The sequence below is a fragment of the Tenrec ecaudatus genome, chromosome 16 (genome assembly GCF_050624435.1).
Source record: "Tenrec ecaudatus isolate mTenEca1 chromosome 16, mTenEca1.hap1, whole genome shotgun sequence".
Lineage (NCBI taxonomy): Eukaryota > Metazoa > Chordata > Mammalia > Afrosoricida > Tenrecidae > Tenrec > Tenrec ecaudatus.
Genome location: NC_134545.1, coordinates 100,526,584 through 100,548,361, shown reverse-complemented (window position 1 = coordinate 100,548,361; position 21,778 = coordinate 100,526,584). Strand labels below are relative to the sequence as shown.

The window sequence follows — 21,778 nt, the reverse complement described above, 5'->3', positions numbered from 1 at the left end:
AAACAATTTGAGCTACGAAGAAAGCTCACCACATATATACTATAAACATCCACGCTACTTCAGTTCGCCCCGTTATGCACAAAGATTGCACCTTGCTGCAATTTGGCATTTGTGAACTTTTCTCTGTTAAGTCCCCGCCCCCTTATTCAACAGCCCACACCTGTTTAAATGTCCTGGTTGAAAAGGACAGACCATGAATACTAAAGGCAAGCTTCGAGTAGTAAGGAGAAGCTTGAAATAATCGAGTGTTTTTAAAGAACTGAAAACATGTGATGTCTCAGGAGAAATAGGCATAAAGGCCCACTTTGGAGACCATCGGTTACAACACAGAGAAACTAAACATCGGTGACTGGAACAACTTCAAGTACCGCAAAGTCTACAAGAACAAGGTTCGCAGCAGCAGAAGAAATGGAAAGATGGTTGAGTTTATGAATTGAAGACTAAAGAGTGAAAATACCAGGGGCAGCTGTGTTCCCAATCACTGTCCATGAAGACTTTAAGGGGAAATTGCCAGCTCCTGAAGAAGTGGTCACTTTGGGTGCTGGTTTTGACTGGTTTCACAGGTACAAACTTCACAACAAACTCCAAAGTCTTTCACTGCTGGTGAAGTGAGAATCAAGCTGGGAATGCCCAGGGCAGGTGAGAACGCCAAGTATAGCTGCAAAAACTACCAAAGGTTTTCCAGTGGTGACACAGAAGTAAATTGGAAAAGGCTGTACATCGAATCAAGAAGCCCTGGTGGCCTAGTGGTTATTTGTTGGGCTATTAACTGCAAAGGCCAGTAGTTCAAAACCATTAGCTGCTCTGTGGAAGAAACACAAGATTCTTACTCCTGTAAAGAAGAAATCGTCTCAGAAACCCACAGGGGTAGTAGGATCACTGTTAGTTGGAATTGACTCAATGGCATTGAGATTGGCTTTGTAGATATAGTAAATCAAAATTTCAATGACTGTAAATATTCTCCTTGACCTTGAAGGACTTTCATCTCATAGCAGAAAGACACATCCCAGAACTTAAGGCCAGAAAAGAACCATGACATTCAGGACCAACTGTCAGCCAAGGACAATGAGCTCCATCTCTCCAGACCTCATGGGTTCTAGGGACCCTCCTTCTGCCACTTCACAGTGACCCACACCTGGCAGCCTTTCTGATGTCCATGGACATAGGCAAACTTCCGATCCCCTTTGAAGGCAAGATGCCAAAATTTCATAGCATTCCTTATCATGTACCATGGTAAGGAGAAATTAAGCATTTGGCTAAGCAATGGGCCCTTAGAACCCTCCAGCTATTTCATGGGAGAAAGATGCCGTCTGTTTCCTTAGAGATTTATAGCCTTGAAACCCTATGGGGAAGTTCTGCTCTGTTCTACATGCTCACTATGGGTCAGCATCGATACAGCAAGTTTGGTTTGGTAAAAATGTGGCATTGGTTTTGTTAAATTCTTTTAAAAATTTATTTTTTAAACGTTTTATTAGGGTTTCATACAACTGTTATCATAATCCATACATACATCAATTGTGTAAAGCATATCTGTACATTCATTGCCCTCATCATTTTCAAAGCATTTGCTCTCCACTTAAGCCCTTGGCATCAGGTCCTTTTCCCCCCTCCCTCCCCGCATCCCCCTCCCTCATGAGTTCTTTCTAATTTATAAATTATTATTTTGTCATTTCTTTCCTTGTCTGTCACCCCCCTTCTCCCCCTTTTCTGTTGTCTGTCCCCCAGGGAGGAGGTCACATGTAGATCCTTGTAATCGATTCCCTCTTTCCAACCCACTCTCTCTCCACCCTCCCAGTATTACCACTCACACCCCTGGTCCTGAAGGTATTATCTGCCCTGGATTCCCTGTGCCTCCAGCTCCTATCTGCACCAGTGTACATCCTCTGGTCTAGCCAGACTTGCAAGGTAGAATTCGGATCATGATAATGGGTGGGGGTGAGGAAGCATTTAGGAACTGGAGGAAAAGCTGTGTTCTTCATTGGTGCTACATTGCACCCTGACTGACTCATCTCCTCTCCTAGACTCTTCTGCCAGGGGATCTCCAGTGGCCAACAAATGGGCTTTGGGTTTCCACTCTGCACTTCCCCCTTCATTCACTATGGTAAGATTTTTTTTTTCTGATGATGCCTTATACCTGATCCCTTCGACTCCTTGTGATTGCACAGGCTGGTGTGCTTCTTCTATGTGGGCTTTGTTGTTTCTGAGCTAGATGGCCACTTGTTTACCTTCAAGCCTTTAAGACCCCAGACGCTATGCCTTTTGATAGCTGGGCACAATCAGCTTCCTTTGCCACATTTGCTTATGCACTCGTTTGTCCTCAGCGATTGTATCATGGAGGTGTGCACCCAATGATATGACTTTTTGTTCTGTGATGCTTGATAACTGATCCCTTCTGAACCACGTGATCGCACCGGCTTGTGTGTTCTTCCATGTGGGCTTTGTTGCTTCTGAGCTAGATGGCTGCTTGTTTATTTTCAAGTTTTTAAATCCCAGACACTATATCTTTTGATAGCCGGGCACCATCAGCTTTCTTCACCACATTTACTTATTCACCCACTTTGTCTTCAGCAGTTGTGTTGGGAGGGTTAGCATCATAGAATGCCAGTTTAATAGAACAAAGTATTCTTGCATTGAGGCAGTGCTTGAGTGGAGGCCCAATGTCCTTCCGCCACCTTAATACTAAACCTATAAATATAGGCACATAGATCTATTTCCCTATCCTCATATATATCTGCATATGTACATGTCTTTGTCTAGACTTCTATAAATTGAGGGTTGTTGTTAGTTGTTTTTAAATGTATCACCAATGAATTCTTTGAGTGCGGTGCCTCTAACATTCTCTGTGGGGTTTCAGTGGCTAAGTCCTCAGAAGTGGACAGCCTATTCCTTTTCTGTAGTCTCTTCTTAGTCTAGAACTTCTGCTGAAACTGGGTGGCCCTGCAGGTATTTAAAATACCAGTGAGAAATCTTCCAGCATCAAAGCAACATAAGAGCTACCACAGTAAGACAAACGGGAAGGGAAAACATGGCCTTGGTGATAGAAACAAAGCTGAAGATCACATGATGGGTTTTGCAAGACCAATGATTTCTTCATTGCTACATTTATTCAACACCATAAATGGAAACTATACTCATGGACCTTACTTGACGGAGTACACAGGAATCAAATGGACTACACCTGTTGGAAGAGATGATGAAGAAGCTCAATATTAGCAGCCAAAATGAGGTCTGGGGTTGACAGTGTCACTCACATGTAAGTTCAGGTTGAAGTTGGAGAAAATTAAAACAAGGTCATGACAGCTAAAATGACCTTGAGTATATCCCACCTGAGTTTAGAGACTATCTCAAGAACAGATTTGACACACTGAGCAGTTACAGCAGAAGATCTGAAAAGCTGTGGGATAACATCAAGAACATCATACACGATGAAAGCAAAAATTCATTAAAAAGACAAGAAAGAAAAGATTCAAGTGGATGTCAGAAGAGACTCTGAAACTTGCCCCTGAATGTAGGGCGGCTAAAGCAAATGGAAGAACTAGCTAAACAAAAGAGCTGAGTAGAAAATGTTACAGGGCAGTTCGAGAAAACAAAGTATCATAAGGAAAAGTGCAAAGACCTGGAGTTAGAAAGTAACAAAAAACAAAGCACAAGCTTAGGAGATCTCAGACTGAAGGAACTGAAGAAAAATTCAAGCCTCAAACTGCAATATTGAAAGAGTCAATGGGCAAAATATCGAATGATGCTAGAAGCATCAAGAGAAGATGGAAGGACTACACAGAGTCACTGTACTAAAAATAACTGGTCGACAGCCAATCATTTCAAGAGGTGGCAAAGATCAAGAACTGCTGATACTGAAAGGAGAAGTTCAAGCTGTATCGAAGGTATTGGTGCAAAACAAAGCTTCAGGAATTGATGGAATGCCAATCGAAGTTGATGGAATGCCAATCGAAATGCTTCAACAGGCTGATGAAGCACTGCAGTACTCACCCATCTATGCCAAGAAATTAGAAGAGGCTACCTGTCCTGGAAGAGATTCATTTTGGGCTGATTCAAAAGAGAAGTGATCCAATAGAATGTGGAAATTATTGAATATCATTAATATCACAGAAAAGTAAAATTTGCATGAAGATAATTAAAAAATATTTCCAGTACATCCACAGGGAGTTGACAGAACTCTGAGCTGGATTCAGGCGATGACATGGAATGAGGGACATCATTGTTGATGTCAGGTGGCTCTTGACTGAAAGCAGAAAATAGCAAAAAGATGTTTACTTGTGCTTTATCAACGATGCTGTGTTAGACAGGGTTCTCTAGAGAGACAAACCAGATTGCTAGTAATTACATAAAAATATATTTATAAAGCTAGATATATAATACAAGAAATGAACCATTAAATTATATACAGATAGGTAATACAAGAAATTAGTTAAATTATAAAGCAGTGAGACACTAGCAGTCCTTTAAGGCTTGAGAGCCGCCAGTTGCCAGTCCCCTTCTGTAGAGAGAGCTGGGCTATATATATCCAGGCAGCAAACAGCAAGGCAGGTCCCCAACTGTCATCAACTGTCAATCCCCAGCTCCAGAGACGAATATTCCAAACGTGTGGGCTTAAAGGGACCTCAACTTACAGCGACACAGTCCACAGGCTAGGCATCCCACAGGTAGTGTGCCCCTTTAAATTGAGGCACAGAACAAGCAAGGCGAGGCTCCCCGAGCCATTTATCCCTCTACCCTTCAGTTAATCCTACTTGTGTTTATCGGCCAGGCTGGCACAATAAACTATCGCAAATGCCAAGGCACTTGACTGCATGGATCATAACAAACTATGGATAACACCGAGAAGAAGGAATTCTAGAACACTTCATCTGTTTCTGCAGAACATGGGGATCAATGTGCCATTCTGCGAGCAGAACGAGAGAATACTACATGGTTTAAAGTCAGGAAAGATGTGCCTTAGGGCTGTATCCTCCCACCATATGCATTCAATCTGCGTGATGAACACATTATCTGAGAAGCTGGACTACATAATAAAGACGTTGGCATCGGGATTGGAGGAAGAGATCCTGAGATCCCTTTGTGGTTGGCTTGTTTCTAAATTTACATACAGTAAAGTTCATTATTGTTACGTATACTTCTATGGCTTTTAAAACACATATTTATTCATCATAAAATACCAAAAACAAGAATTCTGTCGCCCTCAACAATTCCCCTGTGGGAGCACTTTATACGTAGCAAGCCCGCTCTTCTTCCCTCGGCCCTTGGCCATCACCGAGGTGTGCTGGCTCTTTTCTACTGTCATCCGGATCGAACCGCACAATATGCTGTCTTTGGAGCCTTGCTTGTCCAGCTTGGCAAAATTCACTTAAGATTCACCCACCGTGTTCCACGAATCAGTAGCAAGTTCTTCTTTATTTATGTATACTACTCCATTGAGTGGACATATTATAATTTGGTTATCCATTCACTTAATGAGGAGCCTTTTGATTGTTTCCAATTTTGGGGTGATTCTGAATAGATCTCCTGTAAACTTTTTTATCTAGGCTTTTGCGTGAATGTAACTTTTCAGCTTATTTACCGTTGGTAAGCACCTAGAAGTGGAATTCTTGGGTTATACAGTAAATGTATATATCTAAGTTGAAAAGAAACTGTAAAACTGACTTTAAAAATCTTTTTATTGGGGCTCATACAGCTTTTATCATAATCCATACATACATCAATTGAGTAAAGCACCCTTATACATTCGTTGCCCTCGTCATTCTCAAAATTCGCCTTCCACTTGGGTTCCTGGAATCAGCTCGGTTTCCTTTTTTTCCCTCCCCCTCTCTCCTCTCTCCTCCTTTCCCCCTGCTCCCTTAATAGTTTATAAATAATTATTTTATCTTATCTTACACTGCCTGGTGTCTCCCCTCACCCACCTTCCCATTGCCCATCTCCCAGAGAGGAGGTTACACATAGATTCCCAAGATCGGTTCTCCCTTTCTACACCCTCTTCCCTCCCGGTGTCGCCACTTCCACCGCTGGTTCATCCGTCCTAGATTCCCTGTGTTTCCAGATCCCTACTGCACCGCTGTACATCCTCTGGTCTAATCAGGTCCGCAAGGTAGAATTGGGATCATGATAATTAGGAGGGGAGGAAGTGTTCAAGAACTAGAGGAAGGCTTTGAGTTTCATTGTTGCTACACTGAATCCTGAGTGACTCTCTCCTCCACACTACCCCTCTGGAAGGGATGTCCAGCTGTCTACAGATGGGCATTGGGTCCCCATCACGCACTCCCCCTCATTCACGGTGATGTGATTCCCCCCCCCCCCCGCCTTTGTTTAAAACTGACTTCTAAAGTGACCGGACCATTTGTATTTCTACCTACAATGAATGAAAGTCTCATTTTTCTATATCCATGCCAGCAATTGATATTTTCCCTATTTTTTGGTATTAGCCATTCTAACAGATATTTAGTAGTAGCTTGTTGTGGTTTTAATTTGCATTTCCTTCATGATAAATGATGCTTATGTCATTTGTTTATCATTGTTAAAGCTTCTACTCATGTGTTTGCTTAGTAAAATTTTTAACTGTTTTGTTATTAACAATTCTGTATACATTTGAATATAGGTACTTTAGTAGGTATGTGATTTGCAAATATTTTGTCCTGTTTCTTATATTTTCATTTATTTTAATATTGATAAAGTCTAATATGTCCATTTTTTCTTTCAGTGATCCTGCTCTTTTTTGGTATCCTATCTTAAATCTAATGGCCAATCCTCAGTGCCTGAAGGTATTCTTGTGCCCTTTATTTGGAAAGTTTTACTATTTTAGGTTCTACATCTAGGACTATGGCATATTTTGAGTTAATTTTTATATACGTTATGAGCAAGTATTGAAGTTCTTTTGTTTTTAATGCTGAAATTAGCATTATTTTTTGAAATTATCATTATTTTGTAGTTTCTGGGTTCATATCCTTCACCTATTTTGTTAGATTTATAAATGAATTACTTTATTATTTGGTTGCTATTACTAAAGGTATTGATTTTTATTTTCAAATTCCAATTGCTAATTGTTGGTGTATGGAAAAATGACTGAATTTGGTATATGAATTGACCTTGTGTGCTGTGACCTTGCTAAGCTCAAATATTAATTCCATGATGTGTGTTTTTTCCTTTCTTTCTTTGCCCTTATTCGTCGGGACTTTCCGCACGCACGGAGCATCATGCTACCTGTGAATAGGGACTATTGTAGTTCTTTTTCTTCCGCTTCGCTGTCTTTCATGTATTTGTTCTTTCCTATTGCTCTGGCTAGGGCATTAGCACATTGTTGAAGGATAATAAGGACAGACATAATTACATTGTTCCTAATCTTGGGGGGGGGGAATTCAGTCTTTCACCATTAAATCTGATGCTAGCTGTAGGCTGTTAGGAAAAACCTTTTTTATTGTGAATTGGGTGAAAATTTACAGAGCAGAGCATCAGTTTTCCATCAACAACTCAACTTTCTTGGGCTAAAATAGTGCCTTCTCTTCCTACTTTGCTGAGAGTTTTTTTTTTTTTTTGGTAAAATCCACGAGTGGATGTTGAATTTTTTTGAATGCTTTTTCTGCATGTCTTAAGATGATAACATCATTTTTTGATATTTAGTTATTGATTTTTAGATCTTGAGCCAGTTTGGTGTTCTTGAATGAGCCTCATTTGGACTGTGATGTTTCTCTTGATATTTATTGTTGGAATCTATGCGATATTTTCTTGAAGATTTTTATGTCTATATTCATTATGGATATTGTATGTAGTGTTCTTGCTTCTCATCAGTTATAGTATTAGGATAATTTTCTCATAAACCTTGTAAATGTCCATTCCCTTTCTATTTATGGAAGAGATTGTGAAGCACTGGTACTATTTCTTCCTTAGATCTTCAGGGCAATTCACCACGGAAACCATTTGAGCCTAGAGTTTTCTATTTTAGAAGATTAAAAAAAACTATAATTTTAATGTATATGATAGATGTAGGATTATTAAGGTTATCTATTTCTTCTTGAGTGAATGTTGGTAAATTGCATCTGTCAAGGAATTGGTCCAATTAAGTAGTCAAATTAATGGGGCATAGGGTTTTTGGGGTTACTACTCACGGTCACAGAGTTGATTACAAATGATGTGACCCTAAAGGACAGGGTAGAACTGAGCCTGTGGGTTCCTGAGACTGTGATTCATTATGGGAGTAGAAAGCCTCATCTTTCTAGTGAAAAGCGGCTGGTAGTTTCAAACTGCTGATCTTAAGGTTGGTGGCCTGGTACCTAACTACTACGCGACTGTGTTCCTAGATTTGTGTGTAGCACTCTTGTATTACGCTCTTAATATTTATGGAATCATAAGTGGTACTTTTCCTTTTTGATAACATATATTCTTTTATGACTAGAGGCTTATCCATTTTATTTATCTATTCAAAGAATCAATTTTTATATCATAATCCATGTTACAATAAGTAATTGCATAAAAAAGAAAAACCCTTTCTTGGCATAGATTCCTCCAAATGAAATGGTAGATGAAAGGGAAGTAAACTTTTTCCCCACGGTAATCCAATTTTATTTATTTATACACCTTAAAGATTATGAAAATGTAGACAAACATTAAATATAAAATCCTTTTTGAATATTGGACTCTCCTCATTTATTTCTCAACCTGCCACCTTTTGGGCCTGTTCATTTTTCCTCTACATTTTATTTCTAGAGTTAGGCATTAGCCTGAGTTTGGTGCGTATCCTTTCAATTAATTTTTAAAAGCCTCTCTCTTTCATATGTGTGTATCCAAGTTATTATTCTGACTCACACATATATTTTTAATGGATTTTAATTACATGTTATTTGGAAGATTACTAATAAAATTGGTACGACGCCTGCAACATAAGTCTCTATGTGCATTATTAAACAGAACAAACACTAATTATATAAACTCTATCCTTTCCATCAATATTCATATCATATAAATAATCCATAGTGTAATAGGAGATCTGAATCCCAATAAGTGACTCTAATAGCCATCCTAATAATTCATTCCATGCCCTCAAGATAAGACCATATTGTATTTCATGACACTATTTTAATTTCAAGAAGAGTAAACTGGGTGAATTTCAAGGGGCTGCAGAGTCAACCCGGGAACAAAGCACCAGTTTGATTATAGATTTGATAATTCCTTCACTCACTCTTAAAAGTCTGAAAGTGTTACCTAATTACCAAATAAATGGAGTAGGCAATTCAGGGAGCCATTAAAAAGGGGAACTTTGAGAACTAACACAGGTATGTAATAGCACTTGGGTTGAGTGTGAGAAAATACTTCCAGATTATTTAGCTTTGGAAGGGGCTTCCCAGTACTGCCCGGCAGCCAGGGCGACTGATCAGGTTGAACAGGTTTCAGGGCAGTTGTACGAAAGCCAGTGGCCATGTTTTGGCACCCATCTCTTGATTGTTCTGGAAAGAAATCCTTTCTTTTTACACATACCTAGTAGCAGCATTTATCGTTGGTATTTTCACATGGGTAAGTCTGACCAGTCTTATTTGTCTTGTTTCTTCGGATTTGACTGTGAGGAGAAAGGTGGAATCCTGGGACAAAGTCCACTTGGCTATCACCCGGACTTTCCATGGTGTACTTTGCACCTATACCTACCAGGAGGAGGGACCAGTCCCCGGAGAAGGACATTATGCTTGGTGAAGTACCGGTTTGGCAACAAAGAGGAAGACCTTCAAGCAGATGTATTGACACAACAGTTCCAACAATGGGCTCAAACAGCAATGACTGTGAGGATGGCACAGGACTGGGTAGTGCTGTGTTCTATTCAACATAAGGTCCCCATGAGTGTAACCAACTTGGTAAAAATCTAACAATAACAACAACCTGCTAAACTAATTGATGAAAAACTGGTGGGGAAAAAATCAATAAAATCCCATACCAAGATTATTGTTAAATTTTCCAAATTTTATTCACTCGATTTGAAAACATGTTGTTGCCCTTTTAAATCATAGGTTATGCCATAGGGCTGCTATCCACAAGGTTGGGAGTTCAAAAACACCAGCCACAGCAAGATGAGACATTCTGCTTCTATAAAGAGTTAGTCTTGGAAACCCATAGACCCAGTTCTACTCTGTTCTCCAGGGTGACTCTGAGTCAAAAAGGACTTGATTACAGTGAGAAGAACCACGAAATCACCCACGGTAAACTCCCACGTGAACTCTTTTGAAGACGAGAGATGCGAATGTTTTCTTCCAAGTTTGTTTTTGTGTTAGTAAGAAGTATCGGAAAGATGCTTGTTACAGCACTTCACCTGTAGTCCACCTCTCCTTGTCCCATCTCTCATGGAAAGGTTGGTGACGTGAACAGTTGAGCATGTGCACGCAATAGCAAGTGACTAATGAGGACAAGAGGGAGCCGGGGTAGCAGAGAGGGTGGGCGACAAGTTGGTCTGCTAAGCAGCAGTTTGCCAAGTCCGCTGTTGGAAACCATTTGACTAGCCAGCCATTCAGCAGGAGAAAGAGGAGGCTTAAAGTTCCCGTCACGTCTATGTTGTAAACCCACTGCGGCAGTGCTCCTCCGTCCTATAAGGTCAGTGTGAGTCAGATACAGTTATATACACGGCAGAGAGTTCGGTTTACTGAGAACACACACCTGGCTGGTGGTGTGTCCATGGGAGGGGGTTAGGAATAGTAAGAAAAACCAAGCGGTGCAGTAAGCCTGATCCGGAGAGGGTTTATTTTGGATATTTATGATTAATGTAAAAGAGCTGTGTCTGTTTTGGCTTGTAATTAGCCTCTTCAACCCCTTTCTTGTACTGCCTGTAATATTCGTTAAAAACAATAAACACCGGCTGTACCTCAAGTTCTGGATTTGGGGCTTGGCGTTTCCTTCTCTACACACTTAGTCCTCACAATGCCTCCTGGAGAATTGGCCAACTCTGTGAACTTCACCTAAAGGATGGGAGTAATTATAATAATATATTAATATGTACTAATTATAAGTGATGATTATTATTATTATTACTACTACTCTTATTCTTTAGGTGAAGTTCAAAGAGGTCAAGGAGACTCAGCCAAAATAAGCCAGCATGTAGTGGCAGGGAAAGAGGCCCCTTTGGGGGCCAGGCCTACAGCCTCTGTTTGCCCAGAGCTGGGAGCAGAGGACAGTGAGGTGTCCAGGCCACATGCTGGGCTTCGCTACGTGGGCACTGCCAGGGCTACTTCCCCAGACTGACTACTAGGCGGCAGATGGCTCTGGGTGCTGTTCCCCTGGCCAGTGATCTCTCAAAGTTGGTGCCAAGTATGGGTATGGAGGTGCCAGCCGTGGTCTCTGGAACTGGTGGGCCACCACCAGGCCCTCCTCCACTCGCTCCGTGGAACCTGTCTAGCCTGGCTGTTCGTGGATGCCCTTGCTGGGTTGCTTGGCCTGATTCGGCCCCTGCCTGCTTTTCGGGGTGCAAAAACTTGCCCTCTTAAGCCTGTCTTTGCCGGCACCTAGCTTTCCCACTGCGCCACGCGAGCCCACTCTGTGAGAACTGGGCAGCCTGGGGGTCCACGGCCCACCCCATCCCCGCGATCGCGGCGTGTCCGTGGGGCGCGGCGTTGGCTCAGCGTTCAAAGCTGGGGGGGTAGAGGGGGTGGGTCTCGGACTCCCGGCGAACCCCGGACGGATTTGTCAGAATGGTCGCCCGTCTTTGTGTCGGGGGTGGGGGGGTGGGGGCGGGGACCGGAGGAAGGGGTGCACCAGCTGCTGCAGCCACGCGCCGGTCCCTGTCCTCCCCGCCCCGAGACTCCGCCGCAGGTGCTGGGCCTCGGGAAGGTGCGCGGGGCTGCGCGCAGGGGCGCGCCCGGCGCCGGGCGGGAGGAGGAGGAGGAGAGAAGGAGAAGGAGAAGGAGGAGGAGGAGGAGGAGGTGGAGGAGGTGGAGGAGGAGCGCGTGCCGCCGACTTCCGGGTAGCGGGGCTGCATCGCGCCTCTGCTCCCCGCCCCCCTGCCCCTCCGCGCTCGCCCGCAGCCGCCGCCCGCGCCGCCCGCCCCACCGCCGACATGAACAGCTCGGACGAGGAGAAGCAGCTGCAGCTCATCACCAGTCTCAAGGAGCAAGGTAGGAGGACGCCAGGTGCGGGCGCGGGCCCAGGACGGCCCGGGTGCTGGGCGCCAGGCCGCGGCAGGTGGGAGCGGGCGGGAGCGCCGCGGTCACCCCGCCGCTCCGCCACCCGCCGAGCCGCACCCTCTGGGCCCGCGCGCTGCAGACCAAAGGGCTCCGGGGCCGGCGCGGGCGCGCTGCGATCGCGGCGCCCGGAGGAGGAGGGACACTGCCTCGCCGCGGACGTGGCCCCCTGGCACCACCTCCCACGCGGGCGATGCGGCAGGGACAGGCCGTCCAGGAGGCGGGGGGACGCGGCCGCCCTGCTTCCCAGCCCGGGCCCCACCCTGCACCTAGGTGGGCGCTGCGCGGCCTGCAGCACTGCTTGGCAGCCTTCCTGGCGGCGCATGCACGCCTTCTCCTGCCTCGCTCCCTACCCAGCTGGGATTTTCAGGCCAGAATGTATTTTATCAGTTGCCACATTTAGCAATTCCTTAGTCAGCGAGTCAACACCCTGTCCGTTTCTGGCTCCCTGCGTTCCAGGCTTGCCACTGGGCTCCAGTGGTGCCCAGGCAAGGTCACACTTCTTGGGGTGGGGACGAGCCTTCTGCTAGTAGCTGTTTCAATCAAGCGCTTCAATCAGATCTCCACACTTCTGAACAAAGCCAGATTAGTGACCCAATGCGAACTGAGCACACCGAATCCCTGACCAAAGAGGCCATAAAAATATGAGCCAAGGCAGAGAGGAGCCATGCAGGTCATGTGGGCGCATGTGAGTTTTCAGAATGGCTTCAGACATGGCCCTCAGGGGAAGGGACCTTGTCCAGTGACCAGTCATGGTGTCCAGTTCCAGTTTTCATTTCTCTTCGTGCAACTGGCCAGCCAGGGAACTTGATTGAGACTCCCTCATGTGCCCGTTGAGTGGATAATCCAGCCACTAGAGGCAACAAAACCCACCACAGTGTCTTTGCTGTCGTTCCGGTTCATAGCAGCCCTATAGGATGGAGTAGAACTTCTCCTTGGGGTTTTTAAATCGCTGGTGGGGAAGACAAGCTCCCCCTTCTCCCAAATGTATGTGAATGGCCTCAAACACATTCACTCCCATTGAGTCAATTCCGACTCCTAGTGAGCGACCCCATAGGTGGCTGGCAACCAAACCGATGTCACTGCCATTGTGTCGTGCCAACTCATAGCACCCTTGTAGGACAGAGTAGAACTGCCCCTTTGAGTTTCCGAGACTGTAACTGGTTACAGGAGTAGAAAAACCTGTCTCTCTAACAAGGAGCGTCTGGTGGTTTTGAACTGTGGACTGTGTGGATCTCAGCCTGATGCATGAGCACTATGCCACCAGGTCTGGAGGTGGGGCGTAAATCAGGTGATTCCATGAGGTCTAAGCGTTTACCCGAAAACGAATGACATAACTACCTGCAGGGCAGCCTTCTGGCTTCCAGTCCCTTGGGAATAAATCACAGGTGCCTTCCTACTGGCTGTGTGACCCTGGGCTGAGGGGAGGGGTGTGTTGTTTAACCTTCCAGCCTCTTTGTTTCCTCATTTATCTAATGGACAAATGCATTTCCTGCACTATCTGGCATCTAGAAAGTACTGGAAACAAGTTCGTTTCTTTGCCCGACCCAGTACCTCCAGCTTTCTTCCTAGAGTGGCCCGAGGCCGCAGGTGCAAAGTCATCTTGTGAACAGACGGGATTTGGAATCTCTGGCCCCTTAATGGGTGGCTGGATTCTATTAGGACCCGATTTCCATCCCCCCCATCCCAACATGTCTGTAAGATACCAGAACTTTTCAATGAGTGGGCACTTCTCAATTTATAAAATTTAAAAGTTCACCACCTTTTAGTCTGCATGGAGTCACAAGGATCAATTACAGTGCACATCAACCCCCAATTGCTTATATTGTATTTCGGAATAAGTTCTCTTCCCTGAGTTTGGGTGGATTGAAGGCTGAAAAGAAAGGGTTTGGGCTTCTCCAGGTTTAGGTTCCTTTTATATTGCTTCCTTTGAATACAAACCAGACCATGGTTACTTTGGGAAGATAGGTTTCCTTGATAAAGGACATTATCAGAGGCAATAAAACTGACTTTGAAACTGCTTTAATTAAAAGGTACACATTCTTTTAGGATACCTAGTCTGATTCCCTAGGTGTTCAGATTCCCCCCCCCCCTTCAACTCACAAGTGTTTTTTATTTTCTTTTTTTAAACATTTGTTTGTCATTAGATCATATTGTTTGGGCCGCGTCTCCATCTCCAACCTCTCGCATACACTGTGATATTTATTTCTGGCATATTTAATTGTTGCTTGATCAGTAGAATGAACCCGAAAGCTAGGGATTTCAGGTAGGAAAATGGACAAAGTGACTGCCTAGTTTTGCGGTCAATTTTGTCCATTGATGGCATGTGTGCCTAGGTTTGGAAAATAGATAATACATTTTGCTACTTGTTAACATTGAAAGTTCCATGACTTGGATTTAATGTGAATAAGAACCATTATTGTTAATTATCCTCATTGATATGCTTTTGCCTCTAACCAAACACGCATTCCTTTGACAAACACCGGGCACCTGACATGTGTGTGACCCATGTGCTGGGCCCTGGATGTACAGGTGGTGAGCCATGTAGACACTGGCTTTGCTGTTATCTTTTACTGTCTAGTGGAGAAGACAGTTCGTGAATCCATTCCCCATGCAAGTATGCACACCATTACACAGTGCTCCAAACAAGATTAATTGTTCTCTTGAGGATGAATTCTGGGAGAAAGACAGGCTTTTTACTCCTGTAAAGAATTACAGTATGGGGAAATCTAAAGGTGCAGGTCTACCCTGTCCTGTAGGGTTGCTATGAGTTGGCATCCACTCAATGGCTATTTTGGTTTAGGATGGCTTCTGAGAGGGGAATTATTGGATTGATAGGCGTGGTCACAGGAAATATTAGGCAATGTGATAGTGCTTTCCCAAATGGCTGGGCCAGTGCACATATCCCTACAGTAAATGATGTGTCCCCTTGTACTGGTCAACACTGGCTAATCGCAATCTTTTTCATTTTGACAACCTGTCACGTTTCTTAAATTTTGCCAATCTGATGAGTTAAAACACAATATCTTAAAAAAAAATACCCTGTTGATGAGATTTGAAAGCTTTCCCCATGCTTGGTGGACATGCAGGTTTCACCAGAGTGATTTTTCCTTTGTGAGTTTTAAGTCTAGCCTTGGAGCTCGCTCCTTTGGAGGGTCTTCAGGAGGAAGGTTTCTGTGTGTGCTCAGTGGCAGTGCTGACGGCAGCCTTCCCTCATGTGAAGCCTCCAGTGGGGTGGGTGAAGAAGGCTGCTTTTGACAGAAGTTGTGAAATGTAATGACGGAGTCTGTCATAACATGAACAATCTCTAATTTATACTTACCATTCCCTAGATGCTATGTCTTGTAAATCACACCCACTTCTGAATTACTTCAAAACAGTGTATGTTCCCTTCTAGTGAATGGTATAATTAGCTATATTATGTCTTTCTAGAAAGTTATATTATGTCCCTTAAAAAAAAGAAACCACCAAAAAAAACAACAAAACAACCCAAACCTAGTCTGTGATTGCTTATGCTCAAGCAGATGTTGAGGTAATGGGGTAATTCTCCTTTTGTCTTTTTGGGGGGCTTTGGTTTATTGGACTGATTGACATCCTTAATGGGTAGAGAGATGGCAACTCTGGGTTTTGTTCCTTAGCCATTAAAATAGACAATTCCCTTACAAAAACATCAGGCAATTTGCTCTCCTTCTAGAACTTTGGTTGGAAAATGACAGACTGGCTTAAGTATTCATTGAAAGTACATGTTTTTCCCTCTCATTCAACCCACATGCACTGAATATTCATAGCCAGAAACTGTGCTAGGCATTAGAGATGTACAGAAAGCCAAGAGCTTATCCCTGCTGGTGAGCAGTTCCTAACCTAGAGAGTGTGGCGGGCATGGAAATTCCTGAACAGTGCCCGATTGGATGGAGATGGGTCACGTGCTCACTTCCTCTGCCTGGGGGAGGGCGAGATACCTTGGTTGTCTCCCAAGATCAATGGGTTCAATAGCTGTGCAGAGCAGAGCAGGGAGCCTCTACCAGCAGAGAGGAAGCATGCTAGACAAGGACAAACGACAGATATTCACTAAATCAGTCAGCTTAGAAACAGCCTTGCAGCTTGTCATTTGGAACTTGCTGGTGAAGTTTTAAGTTCACTGGTTACTGTATATACTCGAATATAAGCCGATCCGAGTATAAGCCGAGGCACCTAATTATTACCTGGGAAACCAGAAAAACTGATTGACTCGAGTATAAGCCCAGGGTGGGAAATGCAGGATGTGAATTAACACAGAGACCAGAGGGGAGAGACGGAGCACAGCCACAGACACATCCTTACTAGTTCAGCTGCCGCGTAAGTGAATCACTACAAGCGCTTCTGCAAATTGAAGCCGTCCACGTCATAGGACGGCTCTGATTGGTTAGATGTGAGTAAACAAACATTCAAAGCCCTGCAGTGTCAGCAGGGCTTTGAATGAACAGTGGGAGAATGGCAGTCACCTGCGAGATGTTACACCCCGCTGGGGTACCACTGACCCGTGTATAAGCAGAACCCCAGTTTTTCAGCACATTTTTTTGTGCTGAAAAACTCGGCTTATACATGAGTATATACAGTATTTATTTATTTTTGAGTCAGTTGGTACCTAGCTGCAAGGTGACTTCAGGGGTTCAGTTCTAGCTTTGAAGAGTATCTCCGGGCAATAATTTTGGTAGTCCACCTGTTTCAATGAATCCAGCACGTTGATTCTTTCTCTGACAACCACAGGGGTCGCCCTATTCTGCTCTGTAGGGTAGAGCTGTGACGGGGAAGAAATTGGATGGCAGCGTGGTCAGTGTGGCTAGAAGGGCTGGTAACTGTAGCGGGACACCACACCAGTCCTTATGTTCTCAGGGTATGTGATTGGTGAAGGTAACAGAAAGGACGAGCTGTGCTAAAGGGAAAAAAACAAACCGAAAAAACTCCAGATAAACAGCAGAAAATAAATTTCCTATGGTCAGATTATTGGTTTTAAAGAAAGTTGGTTCTCTTATTTTTTAAAGTAGCCTCATTTTCTCCAAGATTGTTGGGATGGTGTTTATACATCTGATTTAGCAAGCTCATTTTCCTGAAGCAAAACTCTTTGACTCATAGAGACCCACAAGCCGAGGCAGAACTTCCCCTTGGGATTGCCGAAGCTGGCAATCTTCCCTAGAATGGGAAGTCTTGTCTTTCTCCCTTGGAGGGACCGGTGGACTTGAACTTCGGGCCTTATGTCTAGAGCCATGGTAATACTTGAAAGATGCTTCCAGTGTTATGGGCCTAGAAAGACACTGGAACCTTTGTGTCTATTTTTTCACCTGAACATTATTTTGATAAAAGAGACTACACCCCAGTGACCCTATCGGTCTGGAAAAGAGGTCAGATTTCAATCGTGGCTCCATTCAAAGTTAGTCTGGAACAGTCAGTCGCTTGGAATGACACGGTTGCTGTGGATTTCAAGTGCAAACTTGACTCTGCTCCTGTATTCTTCAAAGTGTGGGCCCGGGCCAGCTGCATCTGAATCACCTGGTGCTGATTCCCTGCTGGAGAGATACCAGCAGAGTGGCCCTCCAGGCAACGGACGCGTGGCCTGGGTGGAGAATTGTGTTTGTGAGTCAGTTCACCGTGTTAATTACTTACTACAGTGTTGGAAATAAGTGTATACATCTGACTTTTAAAAAGTTAAAATTTAAGAGAAGCACACACTCAGAGCCCTAAAATCTGTGTTTGTCCTTTGACTGGGTGAGTGGAAAAGCTTTGCCCTCAGGCACTGTATTTGCAAGAGGATTGGTACCATTCCTCAAGATGGTCCAGGGTGGGCACTTTAGCCCTCAGGTACTTCCTTGACTGTGTCCCTCATGGAGTCTGGCTTCTAGATGGTATAAGAGTTGCCCATGGGCTGGTAACCTCAAAGTTAGCAGTTCAAAACCACCATCAGCTCCACAGAGACTGATGGGCTTTCTCCTTTCCTAAAGATGGAGTCTCCACAACCCACAGCGGCTGATCTGCTCTGCCCTGTAGGCTTACTGTGAGTCGGAATTGACTTGTGGGCAGCGAATTTGGAGGGCTTGGGCGCATAGTCCTAAATCATACCCTGACTGTCTTGAACCCCAAACCACTTTTGTCCGCTTTTCTATCAGAAATAGTGTGCGGTTCCAACCATGGGCCCTTCCCCACTTCTGTGGACCACCTGCAGCTGGGATGCACCCGGCTTGGTTTGTGATGGTTTCCATGTCCTATTTAAATGACCACATTTCTGTGAATCACTGGACATCATTATGACTCAGGGCCAATTGTCTCCTCATGTGGGTGATTTGCCTTATCTTCTGAAGGACCTAAAATAAATGTGTCTCTCAAAATTATATTTGAATTTGGGTCTCCTTCCCCCCCTCCAAACAGCTGTATAAAGTCAAAAGTACAAGCACTTATGTCCTCCGTCCTTTCATGTCTCCCACTGTGCTTTTCACCATCACCCCGATGAACCATTTTTCCTTTCTAGTGACTCACCCCACGTGACAGTTTGACACCATATTTGTACTCTATGCAGCAGTCTTTTGGAGGACTACAAACCCCGTATGATCTAAGTTGTGAGGGGCCACCTCCCGGGTGACTTTGTATCTTCTAGCTCCACATACTCTAGGCTGCTCCCTGTTAACCTGTTGATCTACTTCCAGCAGCTTGTGTTTGGACATGTTGTTTTTTTTCCCCACTGAATGCCCATCATAGAATACTTCATAGCAAACAAAAACAAACTCACTGCCATTGAGTCTATTCCGTTTCACAGTGACCCTATCAGACAGGCTAGGGCTGCTCCTGTGGGTTTCTGAGACTTGAACTTTTTTTTTTTTAATAAATCATTTTATTAGGGATTCTCACAGCTCTTATAACAATCCATACATTAATTGTATCAAACACATTTGTACATATGTTGCCATCATCATTTAAAAAAATTTTATTGGGAGCTCATACAATTCTTATCACTATCCATAGATAAATCCATTGTGTCAAGCGCATATGTACATTTGTTGCCATCATCATTCTCAAAACATTTGCCTTCCACTGAGTCCTTAATATCAGCTGCTTGTTTTCCTCCTCCCTCCCCCCACTCCCCCCTACCTCATGAACCCTTCAATTTCATAAATTGTTATTATTTTGTCATATGTTACACTGTCCAACATCTCCCCCCCCACCGCCCTCTCTTCTGTCCATCCCCCAGGGAGGAGGCTATACGTAGATTATTGTAATCAGTTCCCCCTTTCTATCCCATGTTCCCTCCACCCTCCAGGCATCGCCACTCTCACCACTGGTCCTGGAGGAGTCATCTGTTCTGGATTCCCTGTGTTTCCAGTTGCTATCTGTACCAATATACATCCTCTGGTCTAGCCAGATTTGTAAGGTAGAATTGGGATCATGATAGTGAAGCGGGGGGGGGGGGGGAAGTATTTAAGAACTAGAGGAAAGTTACATGTTTCTTTATTTGCTATCCTGCACCCTGACTGGCTCATCTCCTTCCCACAACCCTTCAGTAAAGGGGTGTCCGATGACTGCCAATAGGCTTTGAGTCTCCACTCTGCACTCACCCATTACCGATGGGCTTTCAATCTCCACTCTGCACTCACCTATTACCGATGGGCTTTCAGTTTCCACTCTGCACTCACACATTTACAATGATATGATTTTTTGTTCCCTGATGCTTGATACCTGGTCCCTTCGACAGCTCGTGGTCACACAGGCTGGTGTGTTTCTTCCATGTGGGCTTTGTTGCTTCTGAACTAGATGGCCAGTTGTTTATCTTCAAGCCTTTAAGACCCCAGACACTGTATCTTTTTGATAGCCGGGAACCATCAGCTTTCTTCACCACATTTGCTTATGCACATGTTTGTCTTCAGTGATCGTATCAGGAAGGTGGGCACCCACTGATATGATTTTTAGTTCTTCGATGTCTGATAACTGAACTGGTCCCTTCTACACCTCATGGTCAGACAGGCTGGTGTCCTTCTTCTATGTTGACTTTTATTCTCAGCTAGGTGGCGGCTTGTTTATCTTCAAGCCTTTAAGGCCCCAGATGCTATATCTTTTGATAGCTGGGCACCATCAGCTTTCTTCACCACATTTGCTTATGCATACATTTTTCTTCAACAATCATGTAGGGAAGGTGTGCATCATGGAATGCCAATATAATAGAACAAAGTGTTCTTGCATTGAGTAAGTGCTTGAGTGGAGGCCCAATGTCCATCTGCTGCCTTAATACTAAACCTATGAATATATGCACATAGATCTGTTTCCCCACACTCTTATATAAATATATTTGCATGTGTACATTCCAGTCTTTAGACCCCTGTAAATACCCTTTGTCACCTAGTTCTTTCTTGTATTTCCTTTTACTTTCCTCTTGTTCCACTCTCATGCTCAGCATTCATTTGGGTTCTAGTAATTTCTCTCAGTTACCTTGCCTTTGCTGAATCCCTACCAGGCCTCTCACACCCTCCTTGCCACTGATTTTGGATCACTTGTTGCTCCCCTGTCCCTGGGTTGGTCAGCACCACCTCCTCCTCCTCTCCCGTGTCCCTGAGACTTGAACTTTTTATGGGAGTAGAAAACCTTGTCTTTCTTCCTCGTAGCAGCACGTGTGGGGCTAAATTCCTGAGGCTGGTAAGATGGCATTCCATTGTATATGCCAACATCAATGCGTGTAATGCCCTCTGGATGGCCGTGTCTATGTTTCTATTTCTTGTTAGGGAAAATAATGCTGCTGGTAATGGATTTGAATCACAAGCATCAGTCTGAATGCATTGCCCTGAATTTAGATATTGATGGGGACATACAGTTGCAGTGAGCACCAACGAGTACCCAACTCTTGGTTTCTCATTACCATTCTCCAACAAAGCGAGCTTGGAGAAAGGGCCAATTCTAGGACCGAGGCAGGAAATGTACAGGAGGAGCCTGGGTCACCTTGTCGTGCCAGAAGGTAACAGAAGTGCTCACGTCAATCCATGCACAAGCTCACAGTGATGGGAGTACATCATAGCGATACAGGAGCCAGTGGCCAAAGCTGTAGCAACCACTTGGAGTTGTATTGGGTTATAACTCAAACATATAAAATAATTATCCCTGAGTCCATACTGCTATAAATAAATGATTGAAGAAATAAGCAGAGAGAAGAGAAATAATTTTCTTTACAGAATAATTTCAAATAACTTCTGTGGATAGTGTGTCCTCAAGGAAGTGGAGCATGGCTCCCTACTCCTTAAGCGTGGGCTGGACAGAACGACTGCCTCAGAGAGGACAAGTAGAACGTGGGGAAAGGGCAACTTTACAAATGAGAAACCAACAACCACTTACCTGAGCCAGGTGATCAAGGCCAGTATCAAGAGTGGTAAGTCATGTTGATACCAGGTCTCCTTGGAAGGATATGATGGAAATGGCCCCTTTACTGCTGTAGTCTCCCTCCTCGCAAACCCTTAACCCAGTGCAATCATGAGAAAACAGCAGGCAGTCTCCAGTGGAGGGGTGTGTTCAAAATAGCCTTTGCTATGTGGTCAGTTCTGATTGGTAGGGCACAAGGAGACCACACCATGGGGCAGCGGTTCTCAACCTGTGAGTTGAGACCCCTTTGGGGGTCA

At 44.3% G+C, this 21,778-nt stretch overlaps 1 protein-coding gene across 1 annotated transcript in view; it reads left to right on the top strand.

The window, feature by feature from the left end:
* Nucleotides 1-11,956: 11,956 nt before the first annotated feature.
* SHTN1 (shootin 1) overlaps nt 11,957-21,778 on the top strand; it is a 110,105-nt gene continuing 100,283 nt past the window's right edge. The window contains exon 1 of the mRNA XM_075533594.1: nt 11,957-12,089. Coding sequence (XP_075389709.1) covers nt 12,032-12,089 — 58 coding nt within the window. The 5' untranslated portion in view covers nt 11,957-12,031. The remainder of the gene's footprint in view (nt 12,090-21,778) is intronic.